The sequence below is a fragment of the Melanerpes formicivorus genome, unplaced genomic scaffold (assembly GCF_026170545.1).
Source record: "Melanerpes formicivorus ecotype bairdi unplaced genomic scaffold, bMelFor1.0.p_v2 SCAF_2, whole genome shotgun sequence".
Taxonomy (NCBI): domain Eukaryota; kingdom Metazoa; phylum Chordata; class Aves; order Piciformes; family Picidae; genus Melanerpes; species Melanerpes formicivorus.
The window spans coordinates 17,115,259-17,136,342 of record NW_027142354.1 but is presented as its reverse complement, the minus strand read 5'-3'; the positions used below and the strand labels follow the sequence as shown (position 1 = coordinate 17,136,342).

The 21,084-nt window shown below is 43.9% G+C and overlaps 1 protein-coding gene across 2 annotated transcripts in view; it reads left to right on the top strand.

Moving 5' to 3' along the window:
• Nucleotides 1-21,084, top strand: part of MTHFD1L (methylenetetrahydrofolate dehydrogenase (NADP+ dependent) 1 like) — a 166,616-nt gene that overhangs the window by 4,810 nt on the left and 140,722 nt on the right. For both annotated transcript variants that reach the window (XM_068151920.1, XM_068151930.1), the window contains exons 3-9: nucleotides 3,001-3,051; nucleotides 3,129-3,182; nucleotides 3,571-3,695; nucleotides 5,986-6,086; nucleotides 6,984-7,108; nucleotides 16,644-16,755; nucleotides 20,713-20,786. In XM_068151920.1, coding sequence (XP_068008021.1) covers nucleotides 3,001-3,051; nucleotides 3,129-3,182; nucleotides 3,571-3,695; nucleotides 5,986-6,086; nucleotides 6,984-7,108; nucleotides 16,644-16,755; nucleotides 20,713-20,786 — 642 coding nt within the window. The remainder of the gene's footprint in view (nucleotides 1-3,000; nucleotides 3,052-3,128; nucleotides 3,183-3,570; nucleotides 3,696-5,985; nucleotides 6,087-6,983; nucleotides 7,109-16,643; nucleotides 16,756-20,712; nucleotides 20,787-21,084) is intronic.

Below are 21,084 nucleotides of genomic sequence, written 5' to 3'. Positions count from 1 at the left end.
GCTAGATTAAATGGTTTCAGTCTGCAACAGAGAGGTTTAGGCTGGATGTTAAGAAATATTTCATCACAGAGAAGGTTCTCAAACCTTGGAATGGTCTCCCTGTGGCAGTGGTGGTATCACCATCCCTGGGAGTGTTCAAGTGGCATGTGGACCTGGAGCTTAGGGACATGGTTTAGTATTGATCTTTCAGTGCTGGGTGGATGGTTGAACTGGATGATCTCTGAGGTCTCTTCCAACCGGATGTATTCTGTGATTCTGTGAAAATATTGTATGGCAGGCAAACTGCATACACATTCTTGAGTAGGCAGCTGCATGTGTCAGAGGCTATCTGAAATGTGATGCATGGGCAGCTTACAGACCCCCAGGCAGCCTCAACAGCGCCTGCCTATTGGCTCTTTGACCTCAACCTTGGACCCTGCAATGGGGAGAGAGAGGGCAGTGGCCAAACAGGTTTAGTTGGTTTGTTAATGCCTCTTCCAATGGCAGATTGCCTGCCATACAGCATTTTGAACTGATTGGCTAGATTTGAATGAGTAAAGCACTCACACATTCTGAAATAGGCAACTGCACCTGTCAGAGGCTATCTGAAATGTAGAGGCATGGGGTTCAGCTTACAGGCCCCCCAGGCAGCCTCAATGGTGCCTGCCTGTTGGCTCTTCAACATCAGCCTTGGACCCTGCAACATCAACCTTCGACCCTGCAACTGGGAGGGAGGAGAGAGAACGCAGTGGCCAAACAGGTTTAGGTGGTTTGTTAATGCCTCTTCCAGGACACCCCAGCAGACAGATTTGGAGAGTGGTAGTCTGGTAGTTTGGCACCAGGAATTACAAGCAGTGCAGGGCTGGAGGAGGGAGCCAGAGGATGAAGGGCAAACCCTCATCCCCTCTCAGGAGCTGGCTCCCTCTATGAAGCCTGACCTTTTAGAATAAACCTTTATTTAGAATAAACCAAACCAGGTTGGAAGAGACCTTCAAGATCATCGCGTCCAACCCATCAACCAATCCAACCCACCCAAACAGCTAACCCATGGCACCAAGTACCCCTCCTTGGGCAGCCCATTCCAATGGGCAATCACTCTTTCTGTATAGAACTTCTTCCTAACATCCAACCTGAACCTCCCCTGGCGCAGCCTGAGACTGTGTCCTCTTGTTCTGGTACTGGCTGCCTGGGAGAAGAGACCATCATGCGCCTGTCTACAACCTCCCTTCAGGTAGTTGTAGAGAGTGATAAGGTCACCCCTGAGTCTCCTCTTTTCAGGCTAAGCAGCCCCAGCTCCCTCAGCCTCTCCTCATAGGGCTTGTGTTCCAAACCCCTCACCAACTTCGTTGCCCTTCTCTGGACTCGTTCCAGCAAGTCAACATCCTTCCTAAACTGAGGGGCCCAGAACTGGACACAGTACTCGAGGTGTGGCCTAACCAGTGCAGTGTACAGGGGCAGAATGACCTCCCTGCTCCTGCTGGCCACACTGTTCCTGATGCAGGCCAGGATGCCATTGGCCCTCTTGGCTGCCTGGGCACACTGCAGGCTCATGTTCAGCCTGCCATCGACCAGTACCCCCAGGTCCCTCTCTGCCTGGCTGCCCTCCAGCCACTCTGACCCGAGCCTGTAGCACTGCATGGGGTTGTTGTGGCCAATGTGCAGAACCCGGCACTTGGATGTGTTAAGTCTCATGCCGTTGGATTCTGCCCATCTGTCCAGCCTCTTTTTTTCATTGTCAGCAGTCTTGAACCATTTGAGATTAGTGCCTTGGTAAATTTTTATTTTTTTTTTTTTAGGGTTGGAAGGGACCACAAGGATCATCTAGTTCCAACCCCCCTGCCACGGGCAGGGACACCCCACACTAGATCAGGCTGGCCAGAGCCTCATCCAGCCTGCTCTTAAACACCCCCAGGGACGGGGCCTCGACCACCTCCCTGGACAACCCATTCCAGGGTTTCACCACTCTCATGGTGAAGAACCTCCTCCTCACATCTAGCCTGAATCTCCCCACCTCCAGCTTCATTCCATTCCCCCTAGTCCTATCACTACCTGAGATCTTGAGAAGTCCTTCCCCAGCCTTCCTGTAGGCCCCCTTCAGATACTGGAAGGCGACAATTAGGTCTCCTCGGAGCCTTCTCTTCTGCAGACTGAACAGTCCCAACTCCTTCAGTCTGTCCTCATAGGAGAGGTGCTCCAGCCCTCTAATCATCCATGTGGCCCTTCTCTGGACACGTTCCAGCACCTCCACATCCCTCTTGTAATAGGGGCTCCAGAACTGGACACAGTACTCCAGGTGGGGTCTCACCAGGGCTGAGTAGAGGGGGAGGATCACCTCCCTTGACCTGCTGGCCACACTTCTCCTGATGCAGCCCAGGATCTGATTGGCTTTGCGGTCTGCAAGTGCACATTGAGAGCTCATGTTGAGCTTTTTGTCCACCAGCACCCCCAAGTCTCTCTCCTCAGGGCTACTTTCCAGCCAGTTTGTTATAGGCTTGAGTCAGAATAATTTTGGATGATGCTAGTGATGGTCAAAGTCACGGTCAAAGCCGGCACTGGCATCTAACCATGAAGTGAGTGGTTCAACTCTGTCAGGAAGTCATTGGCACTGCATCTTTTGGAAAAAAAGCTATGCAGAATGTGTTGATGGAATTGTAACAAATCCTTTTAAAATTATTTATGTCAGTCTTCTTGTCTGGGTTGGAAGGCAGGTTTTATATACGATAACATAGCTGGAAGAAATGCTTTAGTCATTTTATTATGAGGCCACTAACATTTTTGAGGGTTGAATCCTCACTGATCTGTTGGTTAAAAGTTTCTAGTTCTGGATATTGAATTCTTAGTATTGTTGTTAGAATACTGGATGGCCTTCTTTCTTAGAATTCTAGCTTTGTTATTTGTTGGAATGCTTATAGACCTAGGTGTCCTCATTATGTTTATTGCTTAGACCTGTGTATTGGTGCACTCGCTTTTTTCAATGTAAATTTATTGTTTTAAAACCTAGCTTTTGTTTTGTTCCCCAAGGCACATAATGACAATTTGATTCAAGAAACAAACAAGAACTTTGCCAAAGAGGTAAGCTTTAGCTGATATTCTTGTTGCTCATTGTGAGCTACTTGCCTTTGGTAATTATAAATATTTTCTCTTGTCAGGTTGGTCTACGTGTTATTCATATCTGTCTCCCTGAAGGCAGCAGCAAGGATGAGGTAATGGCAGTACCTGTAGGACTCTTCCTTTTTCACTTTCATAACAAACTTGTATTTATTGCTGACATTCCTTATTACTTGGAACTGATTCACATTAACTCAAATTGGGGTTGGAATTGCCTTGGTTCAAAAAAAACCCATAATGCCACACAGTGTGTTGGCTGAGCACAACGTTTAGAATGGAGTCAGAGTGGCTTAATTTGGTAAGCCATGGAAATGTAAAGCAGGGGAAATGGGTGATTAGATTTTCACTTAGAAGTTGCAGTAATATGTGAAGGAAGAAAAGGTGACCATAAGGTAATTTTAAAAGAGACATTTTTATCTCCTGATTAGATCCTTATTTTTCCTCTGCCTGTTCTGATCTTGAATGCTTTTATTAACTTCCTAGGTTATTGGTGAAATTTTGAGATTGAATGAGGATCCTAATGTGCAGGGCCTCGCCCTTGACCTCCCAGAAAACTTGTACAGTAGCAAGGTACTCAATGCTGTGAAACCCGAGAAGGATGTGGATGGGTAAGTGAAGCAGTGAGAAATAATAGCAGATGCAGAGCTGATGGCTCTGTAAAATCAAATTATGGTTTTCATTCCTGTATTCCTCAGGCACTGTGCCTAGCTGTGCCATTGAGCAGTAACAAACGACACTACTAAATCAGTGAGAAATCTTTTGGTGAAGACATTTTGATCCTTATCTTTTTAATTTATATATGCTATATATTAAGAATGTGGTCATTTTGCAGAAATAAAACATGAAGCTTCTGATTTGCTGATAATGCTTAAGGTCATCCAGTGCTTCAGTAATACAATTGTTGGTAACAAAATACTGAACACAAATCCCAAAACTCTCACAAAAATGAATTATGGGAAAGTTGCAAAGAAGGTGTTAGCTTCCTCACAGCACTCTCTTGCAGAGAGAGAGTAGGCTATAATGATCTGGACCTGTTGGTGCATCTTTTCAAGCAGTCTTGAGCTGCACTACTCTCTGGAGAGGTCACTGACAAAATTTAGGTGTTTGGGTTACCACTTTGCTGCTTTTGCAGCCTTCTCAGCTGCAGACTGCTACACATTTTATTTATTCTTTTATTTATTTATTTGTTTTCCTCTCCACTCTCCAGTTTTTCACGGCAGGAAAAAAAAAACCAAACAACTGGAAGTCATGCCAATTAGTTACCTTAGGAATAGTGTGGCCAGCAGGAGCAGGGAAGTCATTGTGCTCCTGTACTCTGCATTGGTTAGGCCGCACCTTGAGTCCTGTGTCCAGTTCTGGGACCCTCAGCTCAAGACAGACATTGAGACACTTGAACATGTCCAGAGAAGGGCAACAAGGCTGGAGAGAGGCCTTGAGCACAAGCCCTATGAGGAGAGGTTGAGGGAGCTGGGATGGTTTAGCCTGGAGAAGAGAAGGCTCAGGGGTGACCTCATTGCCCTCTACAACTACCTGAAAGGTGGTTGTAGCCAGGAAGGGGTTGGTCTCTTCTCCCAGGCAACCAGCACCAGAACAAGGGGACACAGTCTCAAGCTGCGCCAGGGGAGGTTTAGACTCGAGGTGAGGAGAAAGTTCTTCACCGAGCAAGTTGTTCGTCATTGGAATGGGCTGCCCAGGGAGGTGGTGGAGTCACCATCCCTGGAGGTGTTCAGAAGGAGATTGGATGTGGCACTTGGTGCCATGGTCTAGTCATGAGGTCTGTGTTTATAGGTTGGACTCAGTGATCCTTGAGGTCTCTTCCAACCTTAGTTATACTGTGATAACTTTTCATTATCTGGAGCACCGGAGATTGCCAGAGAATGGAAAATTCAGAGTGTCCTTCTGTATGAGCAAGAACACAGAGCAGTGTGGAAACATAGTTTCATAGTTTCATAGTTTCATTCAGGGTTGGAAGGGACCACAAGGATCATCTAGTTCCAACCCCCCTGCCATGGGCAGGGACACCCCACACTAGATCAGGCTGGACAGAGCCTCATCCAGCCTGCTCTTAAACACCCCCAGGGACGGGGCCTCGACCACCTCCCTGGACAACCCATTCCAGGGTTTCACCACTCTCATGGTGAAGAACCTCCTCCTCACATCCAGCCTGAATCTCCCCACCTCCAGCTTCATTCCATTCCCCCTAGTCCTATCACTACCTGATATCCTGAGAAGTCCTTCCCCAGCCTTCCTGTAGGCCCCCTTCAGATACTGGAAGGCGACAATTAGGTCACCTCAGAGCCTTCTCTTCTGCAGACTGTACAGCCCCAACTCCTTCAGTCTGTCCTCATAGGAGAGGTGCTCCAGCCCTCTGATCATCCTCGTGGCCCTTCTCTGGACACGTTCCAGCACCTCCACATCCCTCTTGTAATAGGGGCTCCAGAACTGGACACAGTACTCCAGGTGGGGTCTCACCAGGGCTGAGTAGAGGGGGAGGATCACCTCCCTCGACCTGAATTCTACCCAGCAAGCCACTATGAACCCAAAAGGCTGTATTGCCTAAGGCACAGCTTGCTTCTGGCAGTGCTGGTCTGGTTCCACTGCAGTCGCTGAGGTGTCAGCCAGTGAGCTGTGGGTAGCCTACTGCAATGAGTGAAGAGCAGCCTGTGAGCTCATGTTACTTGTGCTAACTCACAGATCCCATTCCTGGCTTCTCCTGAGGCTCAGTTTGTCTAACTGGGATGTGAGATGATGATACAAATTAGCCATATTCCGTGACTGTTAAAGGATTTGCTTTCATGAGACATGTTGACTCTTGGGATTAGCTCTTAGCCATGTGTTAAGTGAGGTTTTGTGTTAAACAAACTGCTTAAAAAAAATTGCCGTGTTTTTCCACTGCAGGTTATCTGATGTAAACCTAGGACGCTTAGTACGTGGCGATGACTCTGATTGTCTAGTTCCTCCTGCAGCAAGTGCTGTGATGAAGCTTCTTGAAGGTTTAGGTGAGATCTTCTGTTGTAATTATTACATTCATTTTAGCCTAGCTAATTTTCTCAGTTTTAGTACTGAGTGAAGGACAAATATAATCTCACCTTGTGTTTTCTGGTTTGTGGCTTTCCCATCTGACATAAATATATAGTTGTCTCCTGCTAATGAGGAGCTTCAGTGAGATCTGAATGTACTTTGTGCAGAAATAGGTCTCAGACCTACAGATTTTGGAGATTAGGGAGGGATTACTTGCTATCAATAGATTTAATCTCACTGAAGCCTCTCAAGACATCTGAATCTTCAAAACCAGGAATATAAACAACGCCTAGGGATTTCACTTGACAATTTTGATTGATGTGAACAGTTTGTTTTGTGTTGTATTGTGTAAATGCTAACTTTTAAGTGGCAGTTTTAAATGAGTGGCTTTACAGCCAGTGAAGATACTGTTTAAGACAGCACTTCAGAATTAGTCTCTCTTATCTATTCTTAATAGAATCACTATTCTTATTGTTGAGATAATGATTTCTGTAACAGAACTGTAGACAGGACAAATGTACTTGGTAACAAATGTGAATGAAAAGATTTGTGCAAATAAAATACCAGAAAACCAATAGAGCAGTATTTGCTTACTACAATTAAGGAGGCAACAGTAAACAACTTAAAACTTGTGGTTTGTGTTATTTGTGCCTCTGAAAGAGTTGCCTGTAATGCCACAGCTGCTGAGGTGGTGCAGGCACATGACACCATCCTGTTGCCAGATACTTTGCTGGCTCTTATGGAGGGCTTTGATAGTGGGTGGCCTGGTAAACGGAGGCCCTCACATAGGAACTCCATCTCTGCAGCCCAGCAGAGCCTGATGGTAGTGCCTTTGCAGCTGAGGGTGGCCAAATGACTTGCTTTGTGTTGTACAGGTGGGAAAAGGGTGCTGCTGGTGGGAGTCCATGGTGCAGTGGGTGCTGCCTTGCAGTGCATGCTTCAGAGGGAAGGAGCAGAAACTGTGAGCTGCCAGTGGACATCCCCTCAGCTGCAGACCAAGGTGAGTGCTCTCTGTCTGCCAGTGTCTATATCCCTTTCTGCATCCCTGTTGTCCAGGTATTGCCGTTGCTTGCATACATGGCACTGCTCTCCTTTGCAGCCATTACCAAGGCAAAAACTTACTGTACTCATGAGCCACGAGCAGCACTGGAGCTTCCTGGTAGCCAGTATGCATTAGAATCTTTTCCCTTCTCCTTTTGCCTTGCTCAGAAATAATGCTCAGGAAAACTGGGGCTTTTACTAGAATATTACATATGCAGCAGCAGCTGCTATAATTTCGTTATTTTACACTGATAACTGTGAGGTAAAGAATTCAGGAGTGCAGTTTAAAACAAATGTGTTAGTTCTTCTTTTTTCTTTCACTCTATGAGAGAGAGATGCCTGCTTTCTTCTTATTCTGTGATATGGCTGAGTTTAAGATTGGATATTAGGAAAAATTTATTCACATAAGATGTCATCAGGCATTGGAATAGGTTGCCCAGGGACATGTTGTAGTCACTGTTCAAGAAACATGTGGACATGACACTTAGGGATATCGTTTAATGGCCATGGTGGTGTTTAATTGATGGTTGGACACGATATTAGAGGCCTTTTGCAACCAAAATAATTGAATGATTCTGTAGTCATACGTATGAAATTGCTTTAATTAAATTAGTCTTTGCTTTTCAAAAAGATTTGCGAATGCTGCCTCTTTTGGGACAAGGAGACAAACCTACTATCTTTGGGACAAGCCTACTATCTCTGAAAAGAACTGTGGAAGAATTCAGAAAATCTCAGGAACCCTAGTCCAAAGGATTTAATTTTCATGGGCTTCCTGATTGCTTTTTTTGCAGAACTTTTAACAACAGCTTAGAAGTTGTGATGTGCTGTCACGCTTGCCAGTTGTTCCTTAGTCCTGAGCTTCATGCAGTAGTAGGACTGGGAACGTGTGGGCATGTGCAGAGAGGCTCAGGTATTAGCTGCAGAAAAGATACAAGTACTCCAGGGCATGTCATTGGAGGGCTGAGGTGCAAGGGACCGCTCTGGTTATATTTGATAGCCCGTGCCACAAGGTGGCAGCCAATGCAAAGTGACAGTATCAAACCTCCGGATTTTGAAGGCAAGGACAGGAAGAGGAAATAAGTTTAAGCAGCTGTGATAGTTAGAAAGCTCTTTGGCAAACCTGTGTTTTCACAGCTGTGGATGTTTTCCTCAGGCTTGTCCCAGCTCTGTGTTTTAAGTGACTGACAGTACTTAGGAAACATATGCCTCCCTCAGGAATGGGAGCACTGTGAACTTAATACTAGCCATGTCTCATTTCTCACTGTTTGGGATTGTGTGAAAGGATTGCTTTGGGCAGGATGGGGTAGGTGACATGGTGACCAGAGGTGTTTCCACAGGTTCACAGAGAAAAACTTGGACATATATCAGTATGCTAGAGAGAGATCTGTTTCCTTCCATCCAGATGCTTTCCCATCATTGTGCTTTGCTTTTTGGCATTCCCTGTAGCTTTCCTCTTGAAGCAGGTCACTGATGGGAAACAGAATAGGAGGCCTAAGCAGAAGTCATTTAGAGGCTTTGCACATCAGTCTTCCTGAGTTCATTTTAACTTTTGGTAGTAAAGGAGTTTCTGCTTTGCCTGGAGGGCTAATCAACAGAGCTCAAGGGAAGCCTACCTTCCTCTTCCTCATATGTAAGCATGGTGCATTGTATCACAAGTAACCCTCAGAGCACTGCTGAATCTGGCTGAATGTAATTTATGTTGAGCTCTCAGTTTCTAGATAAAGTATAATGCATGCAAGGAAAGCTATCCTGTTTCATATTCCCAGAAGCTGGAGAGTCAGAAAGTGAGCACAGATTTGCTTCTGAACAGCAAGGCACTGCCAATTTGTGGCAGCCTGTATTCGAAGTACAGCATTGTTAGGAAACATAACTGTAGCTGATGATATGAATTTATTTTCTCTTGCTCATTGAAATTGCTGATTAAGTAAAAATGCTTTAAAGGGTCAAAGGTTTCTCCTCCTTACTTTGTTTATTTGGATTTCAAGTAAAAAAATATATTAGGGATATCAAGGTTTTTCCAAGGCTTGGAAGAATGAATTCATGTGTTGTTTTTACTGTACAGCACACTAACTTCAATCATGGATGCTCACATTATCTGCTTCCTTTGAATGTGTGCCTCTAACAGTAGCAGCCCCTGTGCTGTTGTTTGGGAGTATAACCTATAGTAGCATAATAATTTCAATTGCAAAGGGAGGGATGAACTTGCAAGAGTGCAAACCTTTTATTAGAATGCATTTGTTTTTGCAGTTTATACCAGGAAAGGCAAAAATTGATATTAAGGGTGGGGGGGTACCTTATTTGTCTTAATTTATTGGCCAGACCCACTGCTTCAGTGCACCGAAGCACTAATCCCAGACATAATGATGTAATTCCTTTTTTAAGTGGGTGTTACATTATCTTTGACTAGCTCTGCTGATTTCTTCTTCTTTCTAAAACATAGTGTAGCAACAAGTGTGTTCCTTAGAAATTCTTTCAATTTAAATGAGACATACAATACTAAGGTTGTAGGGGCATTGAGATCAGATTTTATATTGCTGTGGACTTGTTATTGCTTCTTTTACTCATGCACTTCTGCAAAAATGTTTAAAAATTATGAAGAAGAAGGTATGTTTTGGTCCACCTTAGGAAGTCTAACAAGGTAGAGCCAACTCTGCTTACAGCCTAATAACATCTACCATCTGATTTAGTGTATTCCTTTAAAGCAAGTACTTTCTGCCCTACGGCAGGAAAAGGGAATAAAATAAATAATGGTGCATTTTTATTTCCCTGCTTCGACTTGAATGAATAATGGACACACTTTGCATATTCTTTTCCCTGTCCACTGCATGTATTGTTAAGGTAAACAGATTATTAATGTTTCTTTTTCTTCCATTTTGGGTTTGCTCAACTTCAGTTGTTAAAAATAATCATCATGACACAGCTGAGCCATGTTCTTCAACACTCTGAGCTTTTTGGGTTTTCAAATAAAATCACAAATGAAAACAAATAGTGTGTTTCAGAAGGTTCTGTCACAGCTGTGCATAGTTGCCATGGAAAAAGTGCTATCTTTTTGCACTGATATGTTTGGTATAATGAACATAAGTTACAAAGCAAGAGATAAAACTTGATCGTTTTGGTGGAAAAAGGTAAATTGTTACTGTTCTGTTCCAAGTAGAACTTGATCTGTGAGCTGATGTGTAAATTACTATTTATTTTTTTTTCTTATGAGAATAGTAAAAAAATCTTTGACTCAGGTTCCAGTCCCTCATCCCATCTCTTTAAGTTTTACTAGTCTCAAGCTGCGCCAGGGGAGGTTTAGACTCGAGGTGAGGAGAAAGTTCTTCACCGAGCGAGTCGTTCGTCATTGGAACGGGCTGCCCAGGGAGGAGGTGGAGTCACTGTCCCTGGAGACGTTCAAGAGGAGATTGGACGTGGCACTTGGTGCCATGGTCTAGTCATGAGATCTGTGTTGATAGGTTGGACTCGATGATCCTCCACGTCTCTTCCAACCTTAGTTATACTGTGACACTGTGATACTACCTGGCCTAAGTTCATACTCAGGAAACTGAGGACTTTTACAATTCTGATATTAATTTCAAATATTTTGTCCTTTTGATCATGTCTTTTAAAATGGCTCTTTTAGCCATCAGTTTTTAACTTTGGGGGAAATTTTATGTAGGCTCCATGGCAAAATGGGTTTTCAGTTATCTGGAATGTACAGCTACTTTGTCCTATTATCATTAAATAGTTGGCTGGAAAGTCTGTATTGTTTTAACATTTGATGTTCTGACCTGGGAATGGGTGGTGCTTCTTAATCTGCTTCCACTTAAATCTTGGTGGAAAGAGTCATATTTTGTTATGAAGTAAGGTTTGAGATTATTTACTGACATGGCTTTTCCCAACTGGTGAGAAGGCAGGATGCTACTGGAGTATTAGCTTGCTTTGTCTTCAGCCCATTGCCTAGTACATTAACGGTGGGTTGGCATGGTGCTTGCCATTTCTTCCTCTAACCTGCTTGGTGGGACACAGACTTTCTGTCCAGAGAGCAGCAGCCAGTTATGCTGTGGCTACACATTCACCCTCTTTGGTATCTCCTTGACCTGGCTGTGGCTGCATGTTGCATCTGGTTCATGACAGACACATCCTTTGTCTGGGGACTGTATGGTGTGTTTGCTAGGGAGGTTGGATGTGATGGCTTCATAGGTCTTTTCCATCTCAGACATCTGTGATTTGTTTCTGATGTAGGAGATAAGCCTGCACATGCCTCCAAAGGCCTTCTGTTTGCTTTAGTAATTTACAGGCAGTCAAAAGACTAGGTTATGGCAAGAGAGTTAAAAAATACAGGGGCTCTGTGGCCACAACTTCTTGAGAGTGAAACCAAAATGACCTGATGGAGATCACATAAATTTGTTTCAAGGACACCCAAAATTTTGTAAACAACTATTTTGTTTTACTTTCAGTGGGCATCTTCAACCTGCAGGACTACTGTTTGCTGCAGAGTGATACAGCTTTTGTCATGTGATACAGGAGGCAGGGCAAGGAAATGAGATTAAAAGTTCAAGTTTTCCAATATGTTTATCACAGTATCACAGTATAACTAAGGTTGGAAGAGACCTCGAGGATCATCGAGTCCAACCTGTCACCAGACCTCATGACTAGACCATGGCACCAAGTGCCATGTCCAATCCCCTCTTGAACACCTCCAGGGACGGTGACTCCACCACCTCCCTGGGCAGCCCACTCCAATGATGAACGACTCGCTCGGTGAAGAACTTTCTCCTCACCTCGAGTCTAAACTTCCCCTGGTGCAGCTTGAGACTGTGTCCCCTTGTTCTGGTGCTGGTTGCCTGGGAGAAGAGACCAACCCCTTCCTGGCTACAACCACCTTTCAGGTAGTTCTAGAGGGCAATGTGGTCACCCCTGAGCCTCCTCTTCTCCAGGCTAAACAATCCCAGCTCCCTCAGCCTCTCCTCATAGGGCTTGTGTTCAAGGCCTCTCACCAGCCTTGTTGCCCTTCTCTGGACACTTTCAAGTGTCTCGATGTCCTTCTTGAACTGAGGGGCCCAGGACTGGACACAGTACTCAAGGTGCGGCCTAACCAAAGCAGAGTACAGGGGCACAATGACTTCCCTGCTCCTGCTGGCCACACTATTCCTAATGCAGGCCAGGATGCTGTTGGCCTTCTTGGCCACCTGGGCACACTGCTGGCTCATGTTTAGATGGCTGTCGATCAGCACCCCCAGGTCTCTCTCTGGGAACTCTCCAGCCACTCCGACCCCAGCCTATAGCCCTGCATGGGGTTGCCGTAGCCAAAGTGCAGCACTCGGCACTTGGACTTGTTGAAAGCCATCCCATTGGACTCTGCCCATCTGTCCAGTCGGTTGAGGTCCCTCTGCAGAGCCTTTCCACCCTCTAACTGACTAACATCTGCTCCTAACTTGGTGTCATCTGCAAACTTGCTGATGACTGACTCAACCCCCTCATCCAGATTATCAATGAGGATGTTAAAGAGGATGGGGCCCAGTACTGATCCCTGGGGGACGTCATTGGTGACTGGCCTCCAGCTGGATGTGGCACCATTCACCACCACTCTCTGGGCTCAGCCCTCCAGCCAGTTCCTAACCCAGCACAGAGTGTAGTGGTCCAAGCCATGGGCTGACAGCTTAGCCAACAGTTTGCTGTGGGGGACAGTGTCAGAGGCCTTGCTGAAGTCCAGGTAGACCACACCCACAGGCCTCCCCACATCCACCAGACGGGTCACCTGATCATAGAAGGAGATCAGGTTGGAGAGGCAGGACCTGCCCTTCCTAAATCCATGTTGGCTGAGCCTGATCTCTTGGCCATCCTGCAGGTGTGCTGTGTGATTGCACTCAAGATGATCTGCTCCATAATCTTGCCTAGCACTGAGGTCAGGCTGACCGGCCTGTAGTTTCCAGGTTCCTCCATCCGACCCTTCTTGTGGATGGGGACCACATTGGCCAGTTTCCAGTCACCTGGGACCTCTCCAGTGAGCCAGGACTGGAGGAAAATGATGGAGAGAGGCTTGGCTAGCTTATCTGCCAACTCTCTTAGCACCCTAGGATGGATCCCATCTGGTCCCATGGACTTGTGAGTGTCCAAGTGGCTCAGCAGGTCCCAAACTAATTCCTCATGGATTACCGGGGCACTACACTGCTCCCCGACCCCATCGCCCAGCTCCGGAGGCCACTCGTCCTGAACTCCTGCCTTGCTGTTAAAAATTGAGGCAAAGAAGGTATTCAGGACCTCAGCCTTTTCCTCATCTTCGGTCACTGGGTTCCCCTCCAGGTCCAATAAGGAGTGGAAGTTCTTCTTGCCCTTCTTTTTAGTGTTAATTTATTTGTAAAAATGCTTTTTATTGTCTTTGACAGAGGTGGCCAGCTTCAGTTCCAACTGGGCCTTTATGGGCATGTGAGATGTTAGCCATCCAAAGTTGTGTTAACATTGGCTACAAAAATGATTATATTCAGCTGTTAAGAACATTTTTGAACACTGTGGTTGGTAGTCATAGAGATGGATACTTGGACATGTCCTTTGTTTTCCAGTGTGGCAGATACATTGGATCAATTCTGTCATAAGTACGTGGGCTGAACATTTGTCAAAACTATTACTTGTTACATACAGCTCTCACCTGGTTCCTAGTTTCACGATGCTCAGCAGTGTACAAAGCTCATAGTCCTTGACCCAGCAGCATTCAGACATTGTAATTGATTTTAAGTATGTGAATTATAACTGCTAGGATATGAGTCTTTTTTTTTCCTTAAAAAAAAGACAAAGGCAAGCTAGGTTCATGTAACTGAGAATAATCATTGCCTTCCTCTGTTTTGATGGTGACATGGACAGTGGCATTGAGTGCACCCTCAGCAAGTTTGCTGATGACACCAAGCTGTGTGGTGCAGCAGACACGCTGGAGGGAAGGGAGGCCATCCAGAGGGACCTTGACAGGCTGGAGAGGTGGGCACAAGCCAACCTCATGAGGTTCAATAAAAGCAAGTGCAGGGTCCTGCATCTGGATTGAGGCAATCCCAGGCACAAATCCAGGCTGGGCAGTGACTGGCTGGAAAGCAGCCCTGAGGAGAGAGACTTGGGGGTGCTGGTGGACAAAAAGCTCAACATGAGCTCTCAGTGTGCACTTGCAGCCCGCAAAGCCAATGAGATCCTGGGCTGCATCAGGAGAAGTGTGGCCAGCAGGTCAAGGGAGGTGATCCTCCCCCTCTACTCAGCCCTGGTGAGACCCCACCTGGAGTACTGTGTCCAGTTCTGGAGCCCCTATTACAAGAGGGATGTGGAGGTGCTGGAACGTGTCCAGAGAAGGGCCACGAGGATGATCAGAGGGCTGGAGCACCTCTCCTATGAGGACAGACTGAAGGAGTTGGGGCTGTTCAGTCTGCAGAAGAGAAGGCTCCGAGGTGACCTAATTGTCGCCTTCCAGTATCTGAAGGGGGCCTACAGGAAGGCTGGGGAAGGACTTCTCAGGATCTCAGGTAGTGATAGGACTAGGGGGAATGGAATGAAGCTGGAGGTGGGGAGATTCAGGGTGGAAGTGAGGAGGAAGTTCTTCACCATGAGAGTGGTGAAGCCCTGGAATGGGTTGTCCAGGGAGGTGGTTGAGGCCCCATCCCTGGAGGTGTTTAAGACCAGGCTGGATGAGGCTCTGTCCAGCCTGATGTAGTGTGGGGTGTCCCTGGCCATGGCAGGGGGGTTGGAACTAGATGATCCTTGTGGTCCCTTCCAACCCTGACTGATATTATGATACTATGATACTGTTAGGAGGAGCAGAGACTGCCTCCTTTGCAGGGGAAAGTGCGTGTTCAGCATAGTAATCACAGAATGCTTTCTTGGCACACAAGTCATTGCAGAATCTTGTTGTGCAAATTTACTTGCAGGTTCTTCAATATTTGATCTGACATTGGTCAGATGTTATGATTTATGTGGCCTTCTAGGAGTTGCCTGTAAGTTGATATTCACAGCAGACAGAGGAGTGTAAGCAGTTTGGATAAGGCTGAATAACTAAACACTGTGTTTGCAGACAATCATAGGAGCGCTGCAGGACTTCTGACTGAAGCCTGAATCAGCTCATTGCATTAGTCATTTGTCAAGGAAATAAATCTTCTACCGCACTTTTGGCTTTATTTCCTCATGTGGATCTCTACGGAGGGTTAGGCCATCCTTGTGTCCTCTGAGGGTAAGATGGAGCTTTTTTAGCTTTCTGCCTTTTCCACTACAGATACGCTCTTCCCTGCAGCCGGATGATCAGCTGTGCCAAAAGCCTGCTACCCTGACAGGATTTGTAGCTCTCTTGGCAGGACTGTTGGGCAGGGTTGCGTCAGAGCACGTTCAGCCAAAAAATAAGTTGGAACACTTGTCAGTCACAAATTAATTCATAGAGAGGCTCAGAGAGCTTGTGACACTTAGTATTAATTTACATTTTTCAAAATATTCCCCACATCACTAGATCTCTGGGAAAAAAAATTACATTCAGGCTTAAAGCAGTGCTGTAGCTGTATTTTACTTGTCTAGTGAATCTCTGGTGCTATCTCATGCTGATTCCAATAATTGGTACAAGGCCTTGTTTCAGAGCAGGAATTGTCTTTGAGTAGGAATTTTTTTGTAGTAACCATTGTTGCTCCAACATCTGTCAGGTTGAAGTAAATCAGAGTCACTGATTAGCCAAGATCACAGTATCACAGTATCACTTAGGTTGGAAAGGACCTCGAGGATCATCGAGTCCAACCTATCAACACAGACCCCATGACTAGACCATGGCACCAAGTGCCATGTCCAATCTCCTCTTGAACGTCTCCAGGGACGGTGACTCAACCACCTCCCTGGGCAGCCCTTTCCAATGACTCGCTCGGTGAAGAACTTTCTCCTCACCTCGAGTCTAAACCTCCCCTGGCGCAGCTTGAGACTGTGTCCCCTTGTTCTGGTGCTGGTTGCCTGGGAGAATGAATTGAGATGCTTTAATTGATATTCTTCAAAGTCATTGATGTTTGCAGGTCAGGTAATTTTGCATTCCTGTCAGCTGGCCTGGTTTTCTGATGTCATGTAATCTGACTATACTCTTCGTAGTTGTCTATTTACTATTTTTCAACCCTTCTCTTTATTGAGTCTCTCCAGGTTATCTGGTTGGACAGAGCTTTGGACAGTGATAGGGCTTTTGCTTTGAAAGTATGTAATCCACTTAAGTATTTTTGGTGCTGACTCTAACCCAACTTACCTGATTTCAGAGTTTGTTTATCTGACTTCATTTTAAATGCTTTTATTCTTAAATTTCATGTTGGGTAGGAACCAAGCCATCAGCTGGAAATTTTTTGTTGTTGTCTGCAAATACTTTGCTCAATAGACTATTGCTGTATATTATAATACTACATTGTTAGTATGATTATAATACATTGTAATATTATATCTGAATATTGTAAGATACATATTCAAGTATGCATTTCTAACATTAAATGCTTGTTTTGTTTATGGTGGAATGTTTGGGCTCTCCCTAGCTTCCCCATGCAGATGTGGTGGTAATTGGCAGTACAAAACCTGATAATATTCCTGTGAGCGGGATAAAACCTGGAACCACCGTTATCAGTTGTTCTTGTGACTCACTGTCAGGTAAGAAGTCTTTGAGATAAGTGCATGGCATATTGGTGACAACACAATGTGGTTAAAGGGAACATCTATGGGAGACTTGCCTCTAGAAGTGGGTATTTGTGTACAGGGGATGTATACTTACCGCTGATGTGTAAATATAAGAAATGTCTGGAAGTAGGAAAAAGGTGAGGGAAGAAAGGCTAGAATACCAGGATTGTTAAATAAGAGATGATCCTATGGATTCAATAACTGAGATATTATTTAGTGCCATTTTGAACTGTGTGTTAGAGTTTGACTTCTGTGAACTCACCTGGAACATGAAGAAAAGAGAAAAGAGCAGCAAAAAATATCAGCTGCACTGTGTGTGAAGCTGTGTGCTGAAAATGATGCAGGAGGGAGCAGAGATATGATGGGTAGCTAAGATCAAGCAGAATGTCTCCTGCAGTGATTACTCCTAGAAAAAGAGTTGGGATTCTCCTTCCTCATTCTCCCCTATCTGTGTTCATTGATTTCTTAGTTGAAAAATGCTACAGAATTTCATTAGATAGAAAATAAAGAAAGCTTCCCAGAAATGGTTCTGTTCTGCCACTAGAATTGCCTTTTCTGTACAATTTCTCTAGATATTTTGTAGATTTTTCATATGTATATGAAATTATATATATATATAGTGTGTGTGTGTGCATATGTATATATTATTTATTTACCTGTGTCCACATATGATAATGTTACAAATTAATAGGACGATAAGGAATGGGCACCACTAATGGCCAAAGTCTCCAGGCTCTGTGTGCAACCTGGTGCAAGTACTACTTTGAGATACTTCATTATCTCCTTCCAGGGCAGTGGGGGTCTAGGTCTTTAGAGTCATGAAAGTTATGCAGTGTAACTGCATGCCATGTCTTGAGACTTAAGTGTCTTCATGCCTTAGTTGCCCTGTAGAACTACAGGTAATATTGGTGTTTTGCTTCCCTAAAATAGTGTTGTTGGGAAAACTTAATTGAAACATTTGAGTGGTGTTCATGTACCACAGCAAAGTTTATTCTTAAAGCAGGAAGTGTAAGATGTGGCATAAACACATAGATTTCCTTGTGTTTTACAAGCTGTATCAGTGGAAAGGCAGCACGGGATTTTTAGCAAGATAATTTAAATAGAATTTATCTGCCAGATATCCATCTGTCTTTATGGTTATGCTTTGGAAATTGTCAGAATCTTGGAGAAACTCCAAAAGAATAGCAGAAAGGCATTTTAGCAGCTTGGAAAAAATGCTGACCTTAAGACAGTAGAGGTACATGAAACACAGGTGTCTCTGACAGGAAGAATGCATTTAGGTAACTGCAAGATATATATGAAAAGCCTATTGTGGAGCGGTTGTGACCTTGGGAGAAACAACTGAATCTTACAACTCACTTCACTATACTATGTGGTGCAGTCTGGCCAAGGTACCTGGAAATTGTTCTGGGGTGGTTTTTGTTTTTTGGGGTGTTGGTTGGTTTGTTTGTGGTTTTTTTTTTTTTGGGGGGCGGGGGTCTATTATTACTATATATCCAGTTGAACCTCTGTAGGGTCACAGGAGCTAGATGAATGTGACATGAAGTAAATTTTATTCTTTGTAGATGATGGCTAGGTTTCTATTTTATGTAGTTACATATGTAGTCTAACACGCTTGTTTGTTCTAAAAGCACTCAAAATTTGCAAGGACATAGGTGAATTGGACAGCTCTAATGATGAAGAAAAATCTGCCTCTTCTGGCTTACAAGTATTTTGAAATTAATCACAATTTTAAAGTCTTCTACAGTTTCCAGGAGTACAGCATCTTATTCTGCTTCACTCATGATTTTGGAATCAAGTGAGCACTGGTAGTGTCTTGCAGGAAAGTACATATTAATCTGTAGAAATTAGACTGAAAATCAAGCTTCTGAATAAAACTTAGATGCCAGAATTAATTGGGATTTGATGTCCAGATCCTTTGGAATCACTTGAAAGCTGAAGCCCACGTGGTTTGAGTAAGTTAGTAGGAAATTCAACCATTTCCCCATCTCTCTAAGCTGCCTGTTCAGGCAGGTAGTGCATGACAGCAACTCTTACCCAGTCTGCACAGTAGGGTACAAACAGACGGGCAAATGGGCCTTCATTAGCATGAGTCAGAGGATGAAGCACAATGTCTGCAGTTCATGTGATCTTTTGGTCATAGTTCAAACCAAAGAATGTTATTCTTGCTCCCATCTGAAAAGTTTATCTTAAGAGAGCTGTTGCAGTCCTGTAATTGTCTAGCTTCACCTTCAGTCCTGTAAAAGCCTTGTTAGTTACTTGTAGGGTGAGTGTATAGCATAAGTAGCCTAAGAGATGTAGTTTATTGAAGGGAAATGTCTAATCCTGTTATGTATTTATACCCATGCTAGCTCTACACCAATGAAGAAGTCCTAGTAAGCCAAATAACATAAAAAGTCGAAATGTTTCTGTAAAGCACAGCTGTCTGAAAGGGGATTTTAAACTTTATTTTTCCTACTTCATTTGTCTCTTTGGCAGCTCTCCCAGCCTGATCTCAGAGCAACAACAATCAACTTATGACCATGATAGACTATTCCAGTAAAATTCCTCTGTCTGAATCTAAAACTGATCATCTCCAGAATATTATTCTTTTTGGTGTTGTTTTTGTTTGTTTGTTCTGTTTTGTTGTGGGTGTTTTCTTGTTTGTTTGTTTGGTTTTTTTTAAACAGAAAGTATTAACGCAAGTAGAAGGACTTTACAGACACTCTTAATGTCAGGACTGTTGCCTTCTGCTTGGTTAACTTCATCTCTGACATATAGATGCCTACTGGAGGAAAGTTTGAGAAAGGATTAGAAAGGGTCTCTTGCTGTGTTGGTCATGCATGTGAGAGTGGGCTGGAGCTGGACATGGTGTGGTGGGTTGCTGTGCTGGCTCCTCTGCACACCTTTGTCTTCTCCTCTGGATCCAGCCTGAGGTTTTTGTGCCCTGCCACCTATGTCTTTTTGTCAGGAGAGCTAATTGTGCAAGGTAACTTGAGCATTTTATGATCAATACAAATGTGATGAGTAAAGTGAGGGCTTTACCAGGTCAGAGTTTATACTTAAGTTTCCCTGGGGGGAAAATGGTCAAAGCCATCAGCATACAGTTATTTTTTATTACAATTGTGTTTATGCCCTTCAGAATGCAACTAGGGCCTTGCTATGCCTGAGGAGAACAGAGTGTGAATTTTGGAGAAATTATCTAGATAAAGCTCAATAAACAACAACAGGAGAACAAGCCAAAAGAATTAACATAAACGTCATAGAATAATGTATTTAGTTAAGGTAGCTAATGTACAATTACTATATGATATATTGCCACTGGAAGTAATTGTAGAAGTCTTTAAAGCTTGGATCACTCAGTCTCTTGCAGACTTCAGAATATTTGCTTTCAATGTCACACTTTTGAAGATAACTTTTACTGCTCAACAGATGTTGTGTATTCTGATTCCAAGTTATAAATCTCATTGGTTAATAATCCTATCTACTGTATTGTTATCATTTCATTGATCTCTTAGGTTGTAGTGGTTGTGTGGAAAGGAAAAGAGTCTTTACCACACTCATTTAGGAGTTCTGGTTTAAAATATATAGCTTTTCATATCCTTACAGCCATTCAGTTTTTAATTATTTTTTTTTTCAGTGGTCTGAAAGCAATTATTTGGATCCTGGAATTAATCTCTGTGTTTCCTTATTTTCTTTTTCAAGTGTGTGTGTGTGTACTTGGTCATATTACACAAACATGCATGTAGGCTTCAGAGCATACAATTCCTCCCTGATTTTTACACTGTATCCATCATCCTGGGCAATTTTATTTGGAGTATTAAAGAAGCTACCTATAATTTTGTCAATGACATACTTAAATGTCAAGTCAACAACACATAGCTTTCAAATACACATGTTCCCACTCACAAAAGCTTTGCTATTTATTAGTGCAATGGTTGTCTTTTACAGAGAAACAGAAATACGGTGAGCAAAAGAACGCTGAAAATGCTGCTGGTTCTCTTGCCATTGCAGCGCGAATGCAGGTTAGTGTAATATTGTAAATGTAAATTTGTTGCTCTCTGTGTAGGTTGTAGAAATTCCTTCTGCAGTTTAGATTTTGCTCTTTTGAAAATCTTCCATTTTTATAGCAGCTCTTAGTCAGTTGGGGTGAATCATACCTGCTACATTTAGTTAGAAAATGGTACGTTTAAAATCAAGCATTTCATACTTCTGCAGATTAGAGTGAAGCTTGGCAGAAGCACTTGCAACAGTAGAATAATATTACTTATTCTGGTAAGACGGTGCAAATTTTTTGTGGCATCAGGAGTTTGGTTTATGTGG